Source organism: Podarcis pityusensis (assembly GCF_964106645.2).
Source record: "Podarcis pityusensis genome assembly, chromosome: 6".
In the NCBI taxonomy this organism is placed as follows: Eukaryota; Metazoa; Chordata; class Lepidosauria; order Squamata; family Lacertidae; genus Podarcis; species Podarcis pityusensis.
In genome coordinates this window covers 88,540,568-88,560,391 of record NC_138030.1, presented here as the reverse complement: position 1 = coordinate 88,560,391, position 19,824 = coordinate 88,540,568, and the positions used below count along the sequence as shown (strand labels likewise).

Below are 19,824 nucleotides of genomic sequence, written 5' to 3'. Positions count from 1 at the left end.
ATTTATTGCTATTCCTACATATTCCTCAATCTTGTGACATTGTAGCAGGGGGAAGCAGCTGCCATGCTGTGATAGATGATGATAGATAGATAGATAGATGATAGATAGATAGATAGATAGATGATAGATAGATAGATAGATGATAGATAGATAGATAGATGATAGATAGATAGATAGATGATAGATAGATAGATAGATGATAGATAGATAGATGATAGATAAATAGATAGATAGATATATTTATAGATGATATAGATATAGATATAGATATAGATATAGATATAGATAGATATAGATATAGATATAGATATAGATATAGATATAGATATAGATGATATAGATATAGATATAGATATAGATATAGATATAGATATAGATATAGATATAGATAAATGAAGGTGATCTTCATCTGACATAACTAAGGGGTTAATCTAAAGTGAAACCAAGCTATAAACAAGGGCCGTAGGATAACAAAGGGCTCTTTGCACACCTTCATTTCATCCTGAACAAGTGTTTTTGCACATGCTGAAACATAATCCTGCATTACTTTTGTGTAGGGCAATGCCATGTTTCCTGGGGAGTTGGGCCTTCCTTTCAGCCCCGCCCCCAGTATTGCACCCCCTTCCTTTGATAATTTCGCACTGTGTTCAGCAATGTCTGCAAAGTGATTCTGAGCTGTGAATTCCTGCTCAAATGCAAGGGCTCTTGAGTGATTGGGATTCCCATTTGTGCAGGTTTTCTGTTGGCACAAAGCCCTTAGATGCAAGTGTGAGTGTATGCTTTGGAGTTCTGTTACATACAACTGTGCGGAACACATGGTTTTGAGGAAAGGGGGTGTAATGGCCAAGGAATGGCTGGAAGTGTGAACATAGCATTCACTGGCTCCCCAGTGAACATGGGATTGCCCCATACCTGAGTAATGTGGGCATAGGGCTATAATTGTTAGATCAATAATACCAAAGTGGGTACAGTTCAGGTTACTGCGACCTGAAATATGACTCTTTCATTGATTTAAGAAATACATACAGTTAAGACAACCTGGCATTCCCCGTCTTGGCAGACAAGCTTTGTTGATTTCAAAAGCATCTCTTTGAAAAGGAGAATAAAAGCATATTGAATGTTAGATACATGGGCAATAGTGCACTGCTCTTAAACATTCATTGCATATCAATAAAGCTTCTTTTATAAAGATTTCATTGACCCACTTGCCTGGTCACCTGTGGCAGTTCAGAATCACCTCCACACAGCCAGTTTTCCCCTCCCCATCAGGTTATCCGTATGCAGTGCCGGATTTACATATAAGCTAAATGAGCTATAGCTTAAGGCCCCACTCCCTTGGGTGGCCCCAAACTTTTTTAAAGGAAAACAAAACTGGATATACTTTCCCAAAATATAAGATAAAATAAAATAAAATAAAACCTACATACAACAACAGTGTTTTGTGTTGCATAGGCTCCTATGATGTAAGTAATGGGCCCCGGTTGCTAGCCTGCTCCCTAAAATATCACTGGTTTGCTCATTTCTATATACAGTGGTACCTTAGTTCTCAAACTTAATCCGTTCTGGAAGCCTGTTCCAAAACCAAAGCGTTCCAAAACCAAGGCACGTTTTCCCATAGAAAGTAATGCAAAACAGATTAATCTGTTCCAGACTTTGAAAAAGAACCCCTAAAACAGCAATTTCTTCTTAATTGTACTTCACTATTAATATATTTCTTAATTGTTGAATTTCAGTTCAACAATTACTTTGATAAAAGACATATTTTGTTGTGTTCAAATGGCTTTAGATACCTATTAGGTCCATAAATTATCACATAGCATATATTCAACACAAAAAACAGCGACAATTTGACGTTGACAAAGGACAGCTGGACATATAAAGGGCCCCATTACCTTCAGTAGCTTAGGGCTCATCAAATCTGGCCCTGTCTGTATGTCACAAATGATTATTCAGCATGCATGGACTAATAATTTTTGTAGATACTTTTGAAAGACTGCTTTATATCCATATTGATTAGAGAAAGGATGTTGTCAATAGCTTTGAGGAAAACATCCCGTTTAGTAAGATGGATTCTGTCTTCTTCTTCCTCCTCCTCCCTCAAGGTCTTCAGCTGATCCTTCCTGACTACTTGCAGGAGCGGTTTGTGCAGGCAGCTCTGAGCTATATTGCTTGCAACTCAGAAGGGGAATTTATCTGCAAGGACAACGACTGTTGGTGTCAGTGTGGGCCCAAATTCCCAGAATGCAACTGTCCATATATGGATATTCAAGCTATGGAAGAGAACCTGCTTCGCATCAGCGAGACCTGGAATACTTACAATAGCGAGTTCGAAGACTCAGGTGTGGAACATTTAAAGTATTTCAACTGTGTCAATGAATACTCTGTGATTTCACGAGAATGCTTCTGTTGGCCATAGCAGCTATCGCACATCTGCAAATTCCCAGTCATGGCAATGAATTTTGGGCAACAATGGTGCACAGAGTGGATTATACTCACTGGCAGTCAGATGTGGCAACACAGCAAACTCTGGGCAGGGCTGGACGTCTTATGTCTTAGCTTATCCTGGATCCATTTTTGGTGGATCCCAAATTCTCCACAATCTGATCTGATTTGGCATGGCCTTAGGATCAAATTAGACATCAGTAGGGACTGTCCTGCTCCCCAGGCTCCTAGCCATGGTAGTGGGTATGTAATTCCGGTTGCAGTGGGAGAGGAAAGCCTTCCTCTGCTTTGCCTTCCCAATAAGAATCAGTCCCCTCAAGCTTGTACTTAATTATGGAAAAACACGATATGTAACCTGGACTGGAGCAAGACAAAAGTGCTACCTGAGGCAGATAGCTCTGCCGCTCCCACACCTCTTCTCCCATATCCATAGCTGTCAATTTTTCCCTTTTCTTGCGAGGAATCCTATTCGGAATAAGGGAATTTCCCTTTAAAAAAAGGGAAACGTTGGCAACTATGCACATATCCCTCCACTGACATGTAAATAATGTTTTGCCCGTTTTAACACAGTAGTGGCTCTGACATTATTTCCTCCATCACCCTACTCTCCACCTCGTTTTGTTGCATCCTTCTCACGCCGCCCTCCCCAGATCCCAGCCTCACAAAGCAGCTCAGGGCTGGTGTTGTGTTGGTGGCAAGGGCTGGGCTGGCACACAGAGAGCTCCATTTGCCCTCCGCACCCTGCGCCCTGTTTCCCCAGCTCATGCACACACTCACACATGTCCCGGGCACCATAAAAACACACTATGCCACTGTGAGGAAGTGAGCCCTTCCTCTGTGAGAGGCATTCTGGGCAAGGTGTCCTGGGAGAGTGCCTACTTTAAACTTCTTTGAAGTGCAAGGTTTTATATTCAACCTCTAAGCTTCCAATTATATTTTGAAATAGTATCTAGCGGTGGCAGGTAGGTGGCTGCAAACAAGAGAGACTCTGTTGTCTGAGGCAACTATTTCAGCTTGTCTAATGAAAGGGCCAGCCCAATTATGTAGTTGCATGCTAATTAAGCAAGCATCTTATTTGACCTTTAGTCTCTTGTTGCTACATACTCTGGAACCCTCAAGAGCCCCTGGAAACTGTTGTACATGTGTTATTGTTGTTGTTTATGGTGACATCACATGATTAAGGGGTCTATGGGAAACATAATTCTTGAACTATGGGAAATAACGGGCAAATTTCAAGAAGTACTTTCAAAATTATTTTGTTCAGTATTTTCATTACCGGAAGCCTGGTCATAAGAAGTGAGCAGATTAGATGAGAAACGGAGAGATGGGAAGTTATGCAGAACATTTGGAATAAAGAGAAAGGGGGGAGATTCTTGGTCAGAAATGTGGAAGTAGCTGAGGACTGGGATGGGTGGAAGTAAGGAGGTATGGATGAAGAAATGTGAAACCTCAAAGTGAATATGGGAGGGACAATAGCACAATATTTAGTGTATTGGTGGGTGACTTTGGTGTATGTGATTGTGGCGTTCATACAGAGCCCCCGGTCGTCTCACGGACTTTTGACCCATACACCACTAATCCGCTGCCACCAACCAGGTCCTCCCTGGTAAAATTATTTCAGGCTCAAGTCAGCTTCTCAATTAATAAAGAAGAGTGTATTTTATTTCTGACACAAACAAAAATTTTACGGCATTCCAAACATTGTTGCTTTTTACTTTCTTAGTCTTATTTTCCTCTCTCTATCTCTTCTACCGCCCCACACTCAAGAACCCACTGCCCTAGCTCTATTACCAACTGCCTTTCCCAACCAGCCAACCCACTAAAACCCACCAACTACCCACCAACAACTCCCAATGAACTCCTCCCAGAACTCCTCCCAGAACTGATTTTATAGTCCTACTGACCCCCCACCCCACCCCTGGGTCCTGTCTGTGCAACCTAGTTAACTATTTCCCCTCCAGCACTCTCTCATATATGTTAACATCACAGTGATTATACTGAAGACATAGCTCTCAGCACTTAGTGTGCCTTCCACATAAACATGGAGATTCTATGTTTGGTGGTAGATAGGAACAAACTTTGTGATTGCAGACCTCCTCTGCATGTACAACTTCAAGTGGAACGATGAGAGCATGATATAAGATGTGAGTCTCTAAAACGAAGGCTGAATGCATTGCAAAATATGACTTGGGAGACATTAAAATACCCATGACCAATATTTCTAGTTGACAGGATGCTGTCAGCAGCTCCCAACTGGTTGCCTAGGAAAGTATAAAGACAAGGAAAAGTTTCTTACAGGCCTTTTTAATTTCGATCTTTACAGAGAGATCTCAACCCCTTCCTTCCCTCCCACTTTCTCATTCGTCATCCTCATCATCTCCTCTATGGGTGCTCCTAAGTGCCCTCTGTCTTTGAGCTCTTTGCTCTTCTACTTTTAAGGCTCTCGCCGGGTTCTGGGAGATGGTGGGTCTGGAATGCTTTCTAGTTACAACACGTCAGCCAGCTGCCTGCTCCTCCTCTCATTATTTCTCAACTTTTCCCCTCATCTGCCTCTGAGCTGTGACCTCCCGCAAACCATTGTTGTAAATCTATACTGTCTTCCTCTTCCTCCTCCCTGGAAGGGTCAGGATGGGGAGAAGGTCTCCACCACTCCTTCTCCTCTGGCCAGCCCCTGACATCACCACCCCCTCTCCAGTGTCCTCCTCCTCTGACCAGTCCCTGACACTAGTGTAGACTCGCTCACATTCTAAACATTGGTAGTAGTAGTGGTATTAGAATTTATTGCCTTCCCTTCACCTCAAGGTTCCAGAATGAAAATAAATATAAGTCTGGACATGGTTCATGAGACCAAGTTGATGGTGCCTGCCCCATCATGTGCAAAGTGAAATCTTATTCCAGAGCCCCCTGCGTAGTTATGTTGGCATGGACATTTTCACAGTGTGATCTTTAAAGATGTGGCTGATACTCCCATGCTAGCATACCCAGAGCATGAATCTGAAGGTTGGTCCTCTCTTGAATACTCCCCTAGCATTCATGCCCTTTCACATGCATTTTATAGAATCATAGAACCGTAGAGTCATCTAGTCCAACCCCTTCAATGCAGGAATCTCAGCTAAAACATCCATAACAGAAGGCCATCCAGCCTCTCCTTAAAAACCTTCAAGGAAAGACAGTCCACAACATCCCAAGGGAGACTATTCCACTGTCAAACAGCTCTTACTGTCAGAAAGTTTTTCCTGATGTTTAGTCAGAATCTCCTTTGTTGTAACTTGAAGCCATTGGTTCGAGTCCTACCCTCCAGAGCAGAAAACAAACAAACAAGCTTGCTCCATTTTCCTTGTGACAGCCCTTTAGATATTGGAAGATGGCTGTCGTATCTCCTGTCTCCTCTTTTCCAGGCTAGACATACCCAACTCCCTCAACCGTCCCTAATAAGGCTTGGTTTCCAGGACCTTGATCATCTTGGTTGCCCTCCTCTGCACACACTCCAGCTTGTCAACACCCTTCTTAAATTGTGGCACCCAGAACTGGATATGTTATGTAACTTGGCTTGACTTTCTAGTAAACAAGGCTCCTTTAGCTTGCATTGAAAGTGTGTCTGTTGAGATCTCTTTCCTTTAAGACTGTAGTACTCAGGTATGCGAAGACTATGCAAGATGGTTGTATTAAGCAAAGAAAGATCCAAATGAGTGGGATCTGAGTGTCATGAGTCATCATCTCTAGTCCACAGCAACCGCCTGCTAAATGAAGGTCTCCACCTGCTCCATTTTGCCCTTTCCAGACTCACATCTTGAGGGGAGCAACCTTTAAATACCATGCTAGCTAACTGCACTAGGCTGTTATGACCTTTATGGCTATGTGATATACCTCTAAGGGAACTTGTTGTGCTCTCACTCCCCAAGCCTTGCTCTCATCGAGGATACATAAAGGATTTGACAGAGGTTGAAAGAGAGACAGATTTTGCCCTCAGATACACAGCCATACATTTTAGAGAGTACTGGTCTCTCCCCCCCCCCCCACACACATTATACTGAGTTCTTCTTCCCTAAAATATAATAAAGATTTTAGAGTCCTTTTGTTTAGATAAAAGACAAAGGAAGGCTGGTGTTCCCTGATTATCATAACTTCATTGAATTCCAGTAATTCAATTTGAAACCATCACTGTTTGACCCAGATTTGAAACCATCACGGTTTCTGATTTGATCCTGGAATGTCCCACTTTTCCTTAGATAACCCTATTTTCATCTGAGAAATATTGTTCTTGGTATAAGCCAAGGGTAGGCAACCTAAGGCCCGTGGGCTGGATGCGGCCCAATCGCCTTCTCAATCCGGCCAGCAGACGGTCCAGGAATCAGTGCATTTTTACATGAGTAGAATGTATCCTTTTATTTAAAATACATCTCTGGGTTATTTGTGGGGCATAGGAATTCGTTCTCCCCCCCCCCCAAAAAAAATATATAGTCCGGCCACCGGCCACATGGTCTGAGGGACGGTGGACTGGCCCATGGCTGAAAAAGGTTGCTGACCCCTGGTATAAGCTTTTGTGTGCATGCACACTTCTTCAGATACGGATCTGAAGAAGTGTTCATGCACACGGAAGCTTATACCAAGAGCAAATTAGTTGGTCTCTAAGGTGCTACTGGACAATTTTGCAAAAAGTTTTTATATATTTATTTATTTGCTTATTTATTTATTTATTTATAAATAAAATTATTCATATAATGCTGTATTATAAATATATACCACAGTGGTTTACAACACTATAAAAACATAAAACCAGACAGTAAAATCATAACAACTTTTTTAAAAAAACACATTAAAAGCAAAAAACAAAGAAATTAAAAAGACACATCAGTAGACCCTTGTGGGGGTTGTACTGTTAATTGCCTTCATGGGCCTGGTGGAATAGAAAAGTTTTTAGCAAGCATTTAAAAGTCGGCACAGAAGGCGCCCACTAAATCTCTGTTTGCAGGGTGTGCCACAGGATTGGGCCAACTACATTGAAGGCTCAGTTTCTTGTTGATGTCAAGTGAGCCTCACCAACTGAGGAAATGACCAACGACAGAGTGATATTGAGGCGCCATTTGTGAAAACTCCTGTTTTTCATGGTATGATCTGAGCTTTAATGTTAGCTCCAGCTAGAATCAAATTCCGAACGCTTCCAGAATTTTACAGAAATTGACTCTGGAGGTAGATGTAGGTGCTGGAAACTCAAACCCTGCCCTCAAACATTGGTCACTCACACACAGGTACACAGGCACCTCTGAAACTGACAACCACACCCAAAAAAGTCAGATACTTTCCAGTTTAGTCTTCTTTTCTTCCTGTTTCCACTGAGCACATATTCCAGCACAATTAAATCTTTGCTTTTCCCTTTTCTGCAGAAAATGCAAATTATTCTGTTCCCACCTCACTGAACTGAAATTGGAGTGCTTTCAGACTGTTTGCTAAGATCCATCTGCTAGCTTATCATATCTTCTACAAACAGCCGTATCTTGTAGCCTTCGGATTTAGTTACTTCCTCTGCAAAATTAACAGCTGTTTTTATCAAAAATCCATACTGGTGCTGTTCGTCCTAAATTAGCATGCTTCGTTAGTGCTTCAAGGATCCTGGTTGAATTAAAACACTTAATTTTCTCCATCGGGGAGGGAGAAAATGAGGAACAGCCGTGCCGGAGTTTTTTGCTGATTCATCCAAACACTAGTTGAAAAAATAGCATTCACTGCTGTATGAAAAATGTTATATCTTTAGCTCCCTTTCTCTGGATGTGCAGATATTTTATAAGTTTTTTCACTTTTAAGGGAAAATTGGATAGTACCAGGTTTGAAACGGGATTAATCATGGACTACAATACCAGGCATGCTGCTGGACACTATCTAGGGAAAGAATCTGGACCTTCCATAGCTTTGCAGAGATGCAGAGACATGGATTGCCCTAACACTTCCCAAACAACACCGAACCATATGAGTAGTGCCCCAGGTGGTGCTGTGGTCTAAACCACTGAGCCTCTTAGGCTTGTCAATCGGAAGGTAGGCGGTTCGAATCCCTGCGACAGGGTGAGCTCCTGTTGCTCTGTCCCAGCTCCTGCCAACCTAGCAGTTTGAAAGCATACCAGTTCAAGTAGATAAATAGGTACCACTGCGGTGGAAAGGTAAACAGCGTTTCCGTGCGCTCTGATTTCCATCACAATGTCCCGTTGCGCCAGAAGCGGCTTAGTCATGCTGGCCACATGAGCCAGAAACCTGTCTGTGGACAAATGCCGGCTTCCTCAGCCTGAAAGCAAGATGAGCGGCACAACCCCATAGTTGCCTTTGACTGGACTTAACCGTCCAGGAGTCCTTTACCTTTACCTAGTGCTTTGTCCTAACATGGCAGCAGCTGAGTGCTCTGTTGAGCATTCCTGAATACATTGCACTGGATCAAAGCCTATTTAAACAGTGGTGGAAAGTATAATTAGAACAATGCACATGTTAACTTGCTCTAAGATTGCAGGAATTCTGTGATGTCAGAAAATGTACTGTGTTGTTTGTAATTACTGGACTTGCTGACATCACTATCTCTCTCAGCCCTTCTGTGTCCAGCAAAGATAGGTAAACAAACCTAAACATTTTCATATGTTCAGAGCAGAGCTAGAAATAATAATAATAATAATAATAATAATAATAATAATAATAATAATACCCCGCCCATCTGGCTGGGTTTCCCCAACCACTCTGGGTGGCTTCCAGCAGAATATTAAAATACAATGATTCATCCAGTATTAAAAGCTTCCCTAAACAATGGCAAATGCTGGTTGAAACCAATAAAAATAGAATGAATAAACATAAATTGAAGCAGTGTAGTAGGGGGAGAGTTGCCCCAGGCCCCAGATTTTTAGTGGCACAAAATTTCAATTTACAGCTGTGCGCTTCAAGTCACTTGGCTCCATTGAAAATGGTTTCTCCATGTGAACCAGGAAATGACCTCTCCAGACAATGAAACAACTCTTAGTTTCTTATCTCTGCAGCTGCAATCTCCTGGGTGAAGCAGACGCCATTAGGCAGTTGAATGTGCATGCTTACTCCATCGGTTTCCCTCCCTCCCTCCACACCCTCTGCATGGCCCCGGGTGCTGGCAACCCACACTATGCCACTGAATTAAGATCAAGGGCCAACAAACAAAAACAATAGTTTCCCCATTTGCCTAAACCAGCAAAGAGGGGGCCAATCAGCTTTGCCTCAGGAAGAAGTTCCGCAATCTTTCCACCACTGTACTGCAAAGGAGGGGGAATACCATGTGGCGGTTGCCATTTTCAGCGCCGAGCCCTCTTTTTATCACCAAGTCTAGTTCACCCTTTATAGTCAAGTCATGTATTTGCTGAAAGCACTTTTTGTTCCATTCTGAACTTTTATCTCATAACTGTGATTAGAATACTTCCTTTGAACTGAAATTGGCTTTCCGTGTGAATTATCTTCAAGTCCCTGTATTCACTGGATACAATGTTTAATTCCTTAATAACTGGTGAGTCTCCTGCTGTTGAGCACCGACGCATTTTGCTTTCATTGATGGGCCGTCGTCAGATTCACTCAGGCACCAGGAGACTCACCTGAAACCGAGCACCAGCAGCCTAACACTGGTTTAAATCTGCTTAATTCTCTATTGATGTCTGCGAATCTGCATCCATGTACCCAGCTGGGGATCTATATTTCTATAACCTTACCTTTCCCCCCCTCCCGTTGCATTCTTTTTCTCCCCCCCCCCTCCTTCACAGTGATTGAATTATTAACATTCTCTTGCCGAAAACCGCTTGACTAAGCTGATGGGATTTAAAGCAATAAAGAAAATTCATAAGGAAGTTCTACTAGGAAAGACAATTTGCTACAGCCATTGACTGAATATTATATCAAAGGATTTAGAGGTAGAAGACTTCTTGCATTCCTCTCCCTTTTCATGGCCCGTTTGGGTATTATTAAACTTTTTCATTAAAACCTCCTTGTTGTGAACTGGAGGAGAATGCTTCTGATATTTGCAGTCATTCGTTTCAGAATAGGGTTCCAAGATTGGTCATTTAACCAGGGAGATATGCAAGAAAATCTGATGGAGCATTCATCATCCACAAGGTATTTTTTTTATTTTATTTTTTAGCTGAGATGTTGAGTTTGCTGGTCATTAATTACATTCCAAACCAGAAGATTCCTCCCTCCCTTATTGATGAAAACCATACTTGAGAGAGAAGTTATGACTGAAGAAAGTGAGGCCACAAATCTAACTGTGCCAGGAAACAATTCAAATGGAAGCAGGAAACAATTATTCCTTCCAAGCCCATTCAATAAGTCTTGAACTGAAATGGTACTTCTGCAGCAGAACAAAATTACATTTTCCAGAAGAAACTGCATAAACCCCCTTCCTACAAGAATGTCTCTTCTCCAAGGCTAAATCCAGTGGCTGCCTTTTTAACCAATGAGATGACTGCTGGCTCTTCTCGGGGCAGGCTGTTCCAAGAGGTAAAGTGAGGCAGCTGCCTCAGCAAATTCTGAGGGGTGGAAAATGGCTAGAAATGTGTGCCATGTGGTCTGCCCTGCAGCCCCTAAGCTAGCTTGCTTCCCTAGGGTGCAAGTGAAGGACTCTGATCCATCACAAGTGCTGAAGTAAGATTCAGCTACAACTTCAAACAGTCTAGGCAGGCTTTGTGCACAGAACGGGGGCCAGTGTGGGAGAGACCCAGTGTGGTGTAGTGGTTAAGAGCACTAGATTCGTAATCTGGTGAACCGGGTTCGCGTCTCCGCTCCTCCACATGCAGCTGCTGGGTGACCTTGGGCCAGTCACACTTCTTTGAAGTCTCTCAGCCCCACTCACCTCACAGAGTGTTTGTTGTGGGGGAGGAAGGGAAAAGAGAATGTTAGCCGCTTTGAGACTCGTTCGGGTAGTGATAAAGCGGGATATCAAATCCAAACTCCTCTTGTCCTTTGCTTCAAGCAGCAAAATGGCTTGGGATGCTCCTGTGCCACTGACAAACTTAACAACATTTCTCCACGCAGTCATCATGTACCCAACATACATGAAATTCAGTAAAACATGTTTAGAGGCTGTATCCTATGGAGGACCCGAACCTAAAAAGGCAAACAACTAAGGGACAATTGTCAATTTCAAAAAATCCTAGCAATCAAAAATGGTATTGGGGAGTATTTAAATCATGGGTAGGCAAACTAAGGCCCAGGGGCCGGATCCAGCCTAATTGCTTTCTAAATCCAGCCTGCGGACGGTCCAGGAATCAGCTTGTTTTTACATGAGTAGAATGTGTCCTTTTACTTAAAATGCATCTCTGGGTTATTTGTGGGGCATAGGAATTCGTTCATTCCCCCCCCAAAAAAAAATATAGTCCGGCCCCCCACAAGGTCTGAAGGACAGTGGACCGGCCCCCTGCTGAAAAAGTTTGCTGACCCCTTTTTTAAATATATAGAATTCTTCATTAGAATAAAATAATGTCCATAAAAACAAACACTTCAATAATAAATTCTTAACAGGCCGGATCCTGTGTGGAATATTTCAAAATAAGCCAAATGCGGTTCGATGCAAATGACCTCATATGATATCAAAGAAACTAATAGGCGTTGATGAGGAGCCATACTTCCTGTCCCCTTCCTTTCAACAGCATCGTCTTCACTCTTCTCATAGATTATTAGGATAGCCCCCTTATAAGCATTCTTCACATAGGAGCTAACTCCTAAGGGGCAAGGGGTCTTGTCCCCCATAAAATATTTGAGGGGGCCAGTACCCCTCTCCCCCCCAAGTTGATGAGCATTGCCATTCAAATGCTGTGCGTGCACCAAGTCATGTTATTGATTATGTGGGGTAGGCTTTCCTGGGGCCCCCAATATTTTTTTCAAGTTGGCACCCACACAATTTAGAACCATGCTGCAGAAGTTACTCTCACAACATGTGAAACATGTGCAGACCAGTCAAAGAGGACACGTCAGAGCAGGTGGGGGCCGGTACAGGAGACCCCACTGCCCCCCCCATGTGATTTTAACAATGTGAGTGGGCGTTTCTGCCGTCCTATGTTGTGCTCTCCATTTGAGGGAAGTCTCTTCAGGTCAGTCTTTGGGGTTGTGTTGACCTTTGCCAAATCTTCGCACCTATCATTTCTTTTCTTTCCATCTGGCCGGTGAAAAGGAGATTTGGTAATAATGCAGTCTTGCTACATTCTGAAGCTGGAAGCATACAACTGAAGTTCACATCAGGTTAATTGGAAGGAGGTTTTTGGTCCCGTCCCCCCCTCTTCGGAGGGAGGGGCAGCTGTCTTGGTTGCTCAGCACAGTACGTTTTGTGACTGTTCTGACTAGAACAGACCAGTGCCTCAATCAGGAGCGGCATCTCATTCATATGCAAACAACCTTCACTCCTAGTCTTAATTGAAAGGCTCTTTGTGGAGTGGCGGGGGGGGGGAGAGAGAGACTAGAAAAGAAGATTCACTGGCAGCTCAAGGTACTTTTTAATCATTGAGACAAAATATATTAATCAATACAGTCCACTCCATTGGCCCCCAGAGCTAGACAGAGATGGCCTGCCTCTCTCTCTCTCTCTCTCTCTCTCTCTCTTTCTCTCTCTCTCTCTCTCCCTTTTTCTGGGTTTCGAGCACAGCAAAAATAAATAAATAAACCCTCAGAGCTCATAACTTCATTATTGTTTCCTCTATTATCTTACAGGGGTGTTAATTTGCCTTTGAGTAATTAACTCCCCCGTGTGATTGTCAAGAAATTTAATCAATAACAGGGCAGGTGGGGGTGTCAAATCTACCAAGCTGTCACTGCTTCAATTATGATAGTTCCCCCCCACCCCGAGCATCTCCCCCCCCCATGGAGGTATCTCTGTTTTACTGACGTGAACAGGTGCACCATACATAATTTCTTTGTGGAGCCAATATTTAAATTCCTTCCTTCCCATAACCAAATAGGAAGGCACAACCAATCCATGATCTGTAATCTAATCACCTCATTTTCAGCTCTAAAAGCATTAGCAGCCACCTGCTAGCGCCGCACCTGGCAATCCTACTTATTAAAAGTCACACAGGTTGTTGCGCGCTTAAGATACATGGCGCTGTTTTGATGACACTTTAATAAAGCAGAAAGATGAGAAGGTCGGACCTGAGAGACTCCTGCTTATGTCCACCAGGTACTTCACAACATATAATTTCTTGCAAACGTGGTAAAAATAAAAAAGGAAGGATTGTTCTTGAGGGGATTACAATCTGCTTTTGCCTGCTATTTTTTTAAAAAAGAGAAAAAAAATGCATCCAGACGAGAATCTATGCTGTTGCATCTCTCTTCCTAGTTGGCTATTACACTTATGAATTAAAATCTGCTGAGCCGTAGTCCCCGGCAACCAGTGATGAGAGATGGGGGGTCATGCGGCAGCAATGACCCCCCCGGCTACAGCTGCATCAAAAGAGGCTGTGAATGAGGTAGGGCTCATTAGCCACATATAAGGAGGTTGGTTACGTTTAAACCTTCTCCTTTCTGAGGGAGATGTGTTATAAGTGAAACTGCATGGTATATTAACTGCAAGAACATAATCAATGTGCTTATTTTTACACCTAAATAGCTGCTGCAGGGACTCCCAAAGGCGTGCGATTGTAGCGTGTGTGAAGGTTTGTTGGTGGGGTGCCCTTAACCAATCGTAATCCTGATGGAAATGCAAGCACCCGAAGCTATTTTAGTAGAAAACCCTGTTTCCACCCCAAAGCTAATAGCATATATAGCAGGCTTCCTCAACCTCGGCCCTTTTGGCCTACAACTCCCATCATCCCTAGCTAACAGGACCAGTAGTCAGGGATGATGGGAATTGTAGACTCAAAACATCTGGAGGACCGAGCTTGAGGAAGCCTGACCTATAGGGTAATTTTGTAGGGAGTATTCTAATGGGGGGGGGAACTACCACCTTCCCTCCCCATTTGCAACTGTCTCAATCCTTCTTCCCACACACCTGAGATGGCTATTTGAACTATTGTACAACACATGAATTGATCTGACACCATTATTCTAATATTTGGGATGGATGGATGATTAGATTCCAGTCTGTTTCAGTTTCACATGTGTTCAGCTATGAGAATATTGCTTTATCAAAGTGCCACACTTTTTTTTTAAAGAAAAAACTTATTAAAAATCAGATTTTAAAATGCATTTTCTCCACCTTTTTCCTAATTTGTGTATTTTGTATGCATATTGACCTATAATATCCATTTTCCATTTGGGTATGTTTTTCGATCCGAAAACTGTATCACAAAATTCAGAGGAGTGGAAAAACTGAAAGATAAATGTGTAGGAAACCACATATCTATCTGGGAAGTATGTTCAGTATGGTCTACTGAAAATTGTAGTTTGGGCAAAATCCTGTGTGACACCTCCATCTATTTTCTCAGAACAGAACAAAGTTTAAAAGTGAGCTGAAATGAATTTAGACCACTCTAACATTATATCTTTATATTATATACAGAACAACTATGTAGGATCCAAATGTAATATAATCCCCCCCCCCCAACCAAATCTCTGAACAAATCTGTGACTTCATTTTCTATACACAGATAGCAAAGGGTTTCAGTGAAAGGATTAAATGATTTATAGAAAGAAGTTTAAAGTTCAGCTCCACTGCATTTTTCCACGAAAAGAATAAGCCCATTTCAAGCTGACAGATTTTTGTTGTTTTCAGTATATGTATATTTCTCATAGGAAGTCCTTTTGTCTTCAGAGGAATTAAATAATGCATCACGGACAACGGAAATTCACTGGAATGTAGCAATAAATATATGGCCTTTTATAGCATTGCTTTTCTAGCTGTTTAGAAATGTGAGGTTCTGTATTTTTTAAAGTCGTACGTCTCTCCTAAATTTCTACAATGGCACCCAAAAAATATTAAGGCAGAACCTTATTGAACACATGTTGTGTGGGATCATTGGAGAAACTGCTACCATTGCAGATAAAAATTCAGCAACTTTGTGTTTGAGTATTTCAGTTTGTTGCTGCTACTGATATTTGACCCTCCTGTTATTTGCACTGATCACACTTAAAGGGAGATGGGAGGCATAAGGCTTGTTTTATTCAGAGTATAGAACAAATCAGAAGGCAGAATACAGAATAAATCAGAATGCAGCCTAACAAGCATGTATTTAACATACCAGATAAGTGACAAATTCCCCTGCTTTTGCCATCCATGACAAGCCCCCCAAAACAGAAATTTACTAGATAGATAGTTAGCATCTCTGGTTGGTGGGTTACATTGGATTTGGTGGATCACTTTTACAGGCCAGGAGTGTTGCAAATTTGGGGAGGATGTACAATTTGATCTTTCCAGAAGAAAGAGATTCCTTGGGATACTAAATGGGTGCTTTGTATCTCACGGCTCTTTCTCTTCCCCTGTGCTCCAATAAGATCTCTGCTGAGAAATGGAGCTTTGTAGATCATTCTATTCTTCTGTATGTTCATTCATGCTGTCCAATAGCAACAGTTCTCTGGAAAGTTTACACTGTCCTCACCCTTGAAGTGTCCTCATTTTCCAGGGACAGTCCCAGAATTACAAAAGCCATCCTGGTTTCTGATTTGATCCCTGAATAATAATAATAATTTATTTATACCCCGCCCATCTGGCTGAGTTTCCCCAGCCACTCTGGGCAGCTCCCAATCAAGTATTAAAAACAATACAGCATTAAATATTAAAAACTTCCCTGAACAGGGCTGCCTTCAGATGTCTTTTAAAGATAGGATAACTACTTATTTCCTTCACATCTGAAGGGAGGGCGTTCCACAGGGCGGGCGCCACTACCGAGAAGGCCCTCTGTCTGGTTCCCTGTAACCTTACTTCTCGCAATGAGGGACCGCCAGAAGGCCCTCGGTGCTGGATCTCAGTGTCCGGGCTGAACGATGGGGGTGGAGACGCTCCTACAGGTATACAGGACCAAGGCCCCTGTTTGCCCTGCCAGAACCGTTGCAGCTGAACTCAGGGAGGAGGATGAGCTCTCGTTTATCCACCATGGCAGCAGCTGCAGTGTTGGCTGTAAGGGAGCAACGTGTTGTCTCTCCATGGCCGCTGCTACCTGCCTCCTCCCTTAGGCAGCTTGTAGCAACTGCTCAAGAGCAGGGAAGGAGGAAGAGAGGCTGTGGCATGTGATGCACTGGCTATGAGGGGCAGGCAGAGGGCTCTGCCACCCTGGGTGGGAAGAAAGGGGGAGCAAAGCACAAGGAGTCTTGACTTTTTTCAATTAAAAAATGCTTTGTGCATTCACATCTAATCTTGCCCCTTTCTAAAATTTATTTACTGGTGTGTGGTATGCTTTTTGTAAATCGACCAAAGAATGAAATAGAATAAAGCCAGGATTAAGGGGTTTTCTGAGGATGGTGGAGGGTGTGTGTGCTGTGTTCTGTTGCTTTCCCAGTAGTGCCACTCACTCTTCTTCTGATAGGAAAGGCTCTGCGGTGAGGGGGAACACAACAAAAAATGGGGTTGAGGATGGTCAACTTGTGGGGGAGTGAGAAATGTCCCTATTTTCATCTGAGGAATGTTGGAGGGTATGACACTGAACATGGAAAACCGTAATAGAAATCAAAATGCAAACATAAAATCTGAATCAGAAGACAATCAGCAACAGCATAAAGTAAAACTAAAAGCACCGGCAGCAGTTAATATTAACTCCAACTAATCTAGAAAGCGGCAGCTAGACTGGGAGTGGCCGCCGAGACCGCATAAGACCAGTCATGAAAGACCTACATTGGCTCCCAGTACATTTCCATATATATATATATATATATATATATATATATATATATATATATAATTTTTTATTAATTTTTCAACACAAATATACAATCTTATCGAAATTTCCACAATTTTAGTTCTGTTTGGACTTCTTCGGCTTCTCTGACAATCATCCATATTTATCTCTCAGTTACGCATTTCTTCTGTTTATATTGCCATTAAACTTCCCTCCCACTTCTATTTCTTTTTAACAATATATCTCAGCTTTTACAGTGCTTCTTGAAACCCCACTAGCGTTGTTCGCATATCACAGATTCTTTCCAGATATTCAACAAATTTCCCCCAGTCCTCGATGAACTTTTGGTCTCGAAGATATCTGATTTTCCCAGTTAGTCTGTCCAGTTCTGCATAGTCTGTCAGCTTCAGTCTCCATTCTTCTATCGTCGGTATTTCCTCTTGTTTCCATTTCTCCCAGTACATTTCCAAGCACAATTCAAAGTGTTGGTGCTGACCTTTAAAGCCCTCAATGGATTCAACCCAGTATACCTGAAGGAGCATCTCCACCCCCATCGTTCTGCCCGGACACTGAAGTCCAGCTCCAAGGGCCTTCTGGCAGTTCTCTCACTGTGAGACGCAAAGCTACAGGGAACCAGGCAGAGGGCCTTCTCGGTAGTGGCACCTGCCCTGTGGAATGCCCTTCCATCAGATGTCAAGGAAATAAACAACTATCTGACTTTTAGAGGACATCTGAAGGCAGCTCTGTTTAAGGAAGTTTTTAATGATTGATGTTTTATTGTATTTTTAATATTTTGTTGGAAGCCGCCCAGAGTGGCTGGGGAAACCCAGCCAGATGGGTGGGGTATAAATAATATGTTGTTGTTGTTGTTGTTGATATAAAGAATCTAAAAATATCTAAGATTTTAAGATGGAAGCACCTGGGAAATAAAAACGTCTTCAGATGGCACCCAAAAAGCCTGCAATGTATGTAGCAGGCAAATCACTTTGGGAAGGGCTTTCGATAAGCCACCACTGAGAAACTTCTTCCACCATTTTATTCTCCTGCTTCTCAGATCCATGACAAGTCCTACAGCAGATGATCTTGAGGTGTGGTCAGAGATACACAGGAAGAGTTTATCCTTCAGATGACTTGGACCGGAGCCATTTAAAGTTTTAAAGATTAATACTAGCACTTTAAATTGGACAGGAAGCCAGTACAGATGTCAGAGCAGGTATAGAACATTTTGAGGAGAGTTCTTAGTTGTGGTTTCCTGGAGCGTTGCCACAGCCTGAGTCTGCATGTTTTCCAGAAACGGTTCCATCCCTCAATGGGAATTTAATGGAAGACATTGAGTCACAAGCCTCATAGGTTGGAGTATGCCCCATTAAATTTGGCGGCACTTACTTCCTATTTGAGTAAACAAGCCTAGGACTTGGCTGTGCGTGCTGGGTTTGTGCTCCTGATTTTTTTATTCGCTTGCTCCCTATTATTACTTGACTGATATTATTTGCTGGTGGGAAGGTTATTTAATTTCATATGTTTTATTAATTAACTGTTTTCTTTGGTGGTTGTATTGGCTATTTAGATGAGCTGCCTGTGTGCCTAATAACAACAATAACAATAATAATGGATTAAAACCTATTGAGAAAGAGAGGGAGAAATGTTTACATGCTGTACCCAGCATATAAATTGCAATCTGAGCCTATAGTGAATTGAAATTACAATTAATTCATTGTTTATTTGTTTATAAGGAATTGGGAATGTATTATTTTTGTTCCATGAAACCATATGGAATATTAAACCTTTATACAAGGGTGGCGCTGTGGTCTAAACCACTGAGCCTCTTGGGCTTGCCGATCGGAAGGTCGGCGATTCAAATCCCTGCGACAGGGTGAGCTACCATTACTCTGTCCCAGTTCCTGCCAACCTAGCAGTTCAAAAGCACACCAGTGCAAGTAGATAAATAGGTACCACTGCGGCAGGAAGGTAAATGGCATTTCTGTGCACTCTGGTTTCCATCGCGGTGTTCTGTTGCAACAGAAGCGGTTTAGTCCTGCTGGCCACATGACCTGGAAAGCTGTCTGTGGACAAACACTGGCTTCCTCAGCCTGAAGTGAGATGAGCGCCACAACCCCAAAGTTGCCTTTGACTGCACTTAACCATCCAGGGGTCCTTTACTTTTTACTTTTAAACCTTTATGTTAAAAAATATGTGTTAATTATTTAAATGAAAGAAATAACTACAATTGCCATATTACATATGCTTAAGAATATGGTAGTGGGGTTGGTGGGGGTGTTTTAAAACATAAATATCATTCAGAGACTTTTGTAATGTTGTGCAGCTACTTTTGTCAAAATAATCTCCGTGCCTTACATATATGTGAAGAGTTATATAATTGCCAGAGTTATAATAAACCCCTTGCATCCCCACACAGAAGATGGAATTGGATTGTTGACCTTGTGTTGTAAGACCACTGCCAGATCATTAATTTAAAGACACAGATCTTGAGTTCTCTAGACCCTGCAAAGATAGTGGTGCCATTTATGATTTAGCCACTGATCTCTGGGACTATTTAGCGAATGATTTGAGCAGCCAGCATTTGAAGGGAGAAGCTTGTTTTGTACCTCACTTTAGTAACACCCCACTTTGTTGATAGTAC

The 19,824-nt window shown here is 42.4% G+C and overlaps 1 protein-coding gene across 2 annotated transcripts in view; it reads left to right on the top strand.

Annotated features, from left to right (window-relative positions):
- Window positions 1-19,824, top strand: part of BRINP3 (BMP/retinoic acid inducible neural specific 3) — a 258,994-nt gene that overhangs the window by 187,096 nt on the left and 52,074 nt on the right. For both annotated transcript variants that reach the window (XM_081012140.1, XM_081012141.1), the window contains exon 6: window positions 2,103-2,339. In XM_081012140.1, coding sequence (XP_080868266.1) covers window positions 2,103-2,339 — 237 coding nt within the window. The remainder of the gene's footprint in view (window positions 1-2,102; window positions 2,340-19,824) is intronic.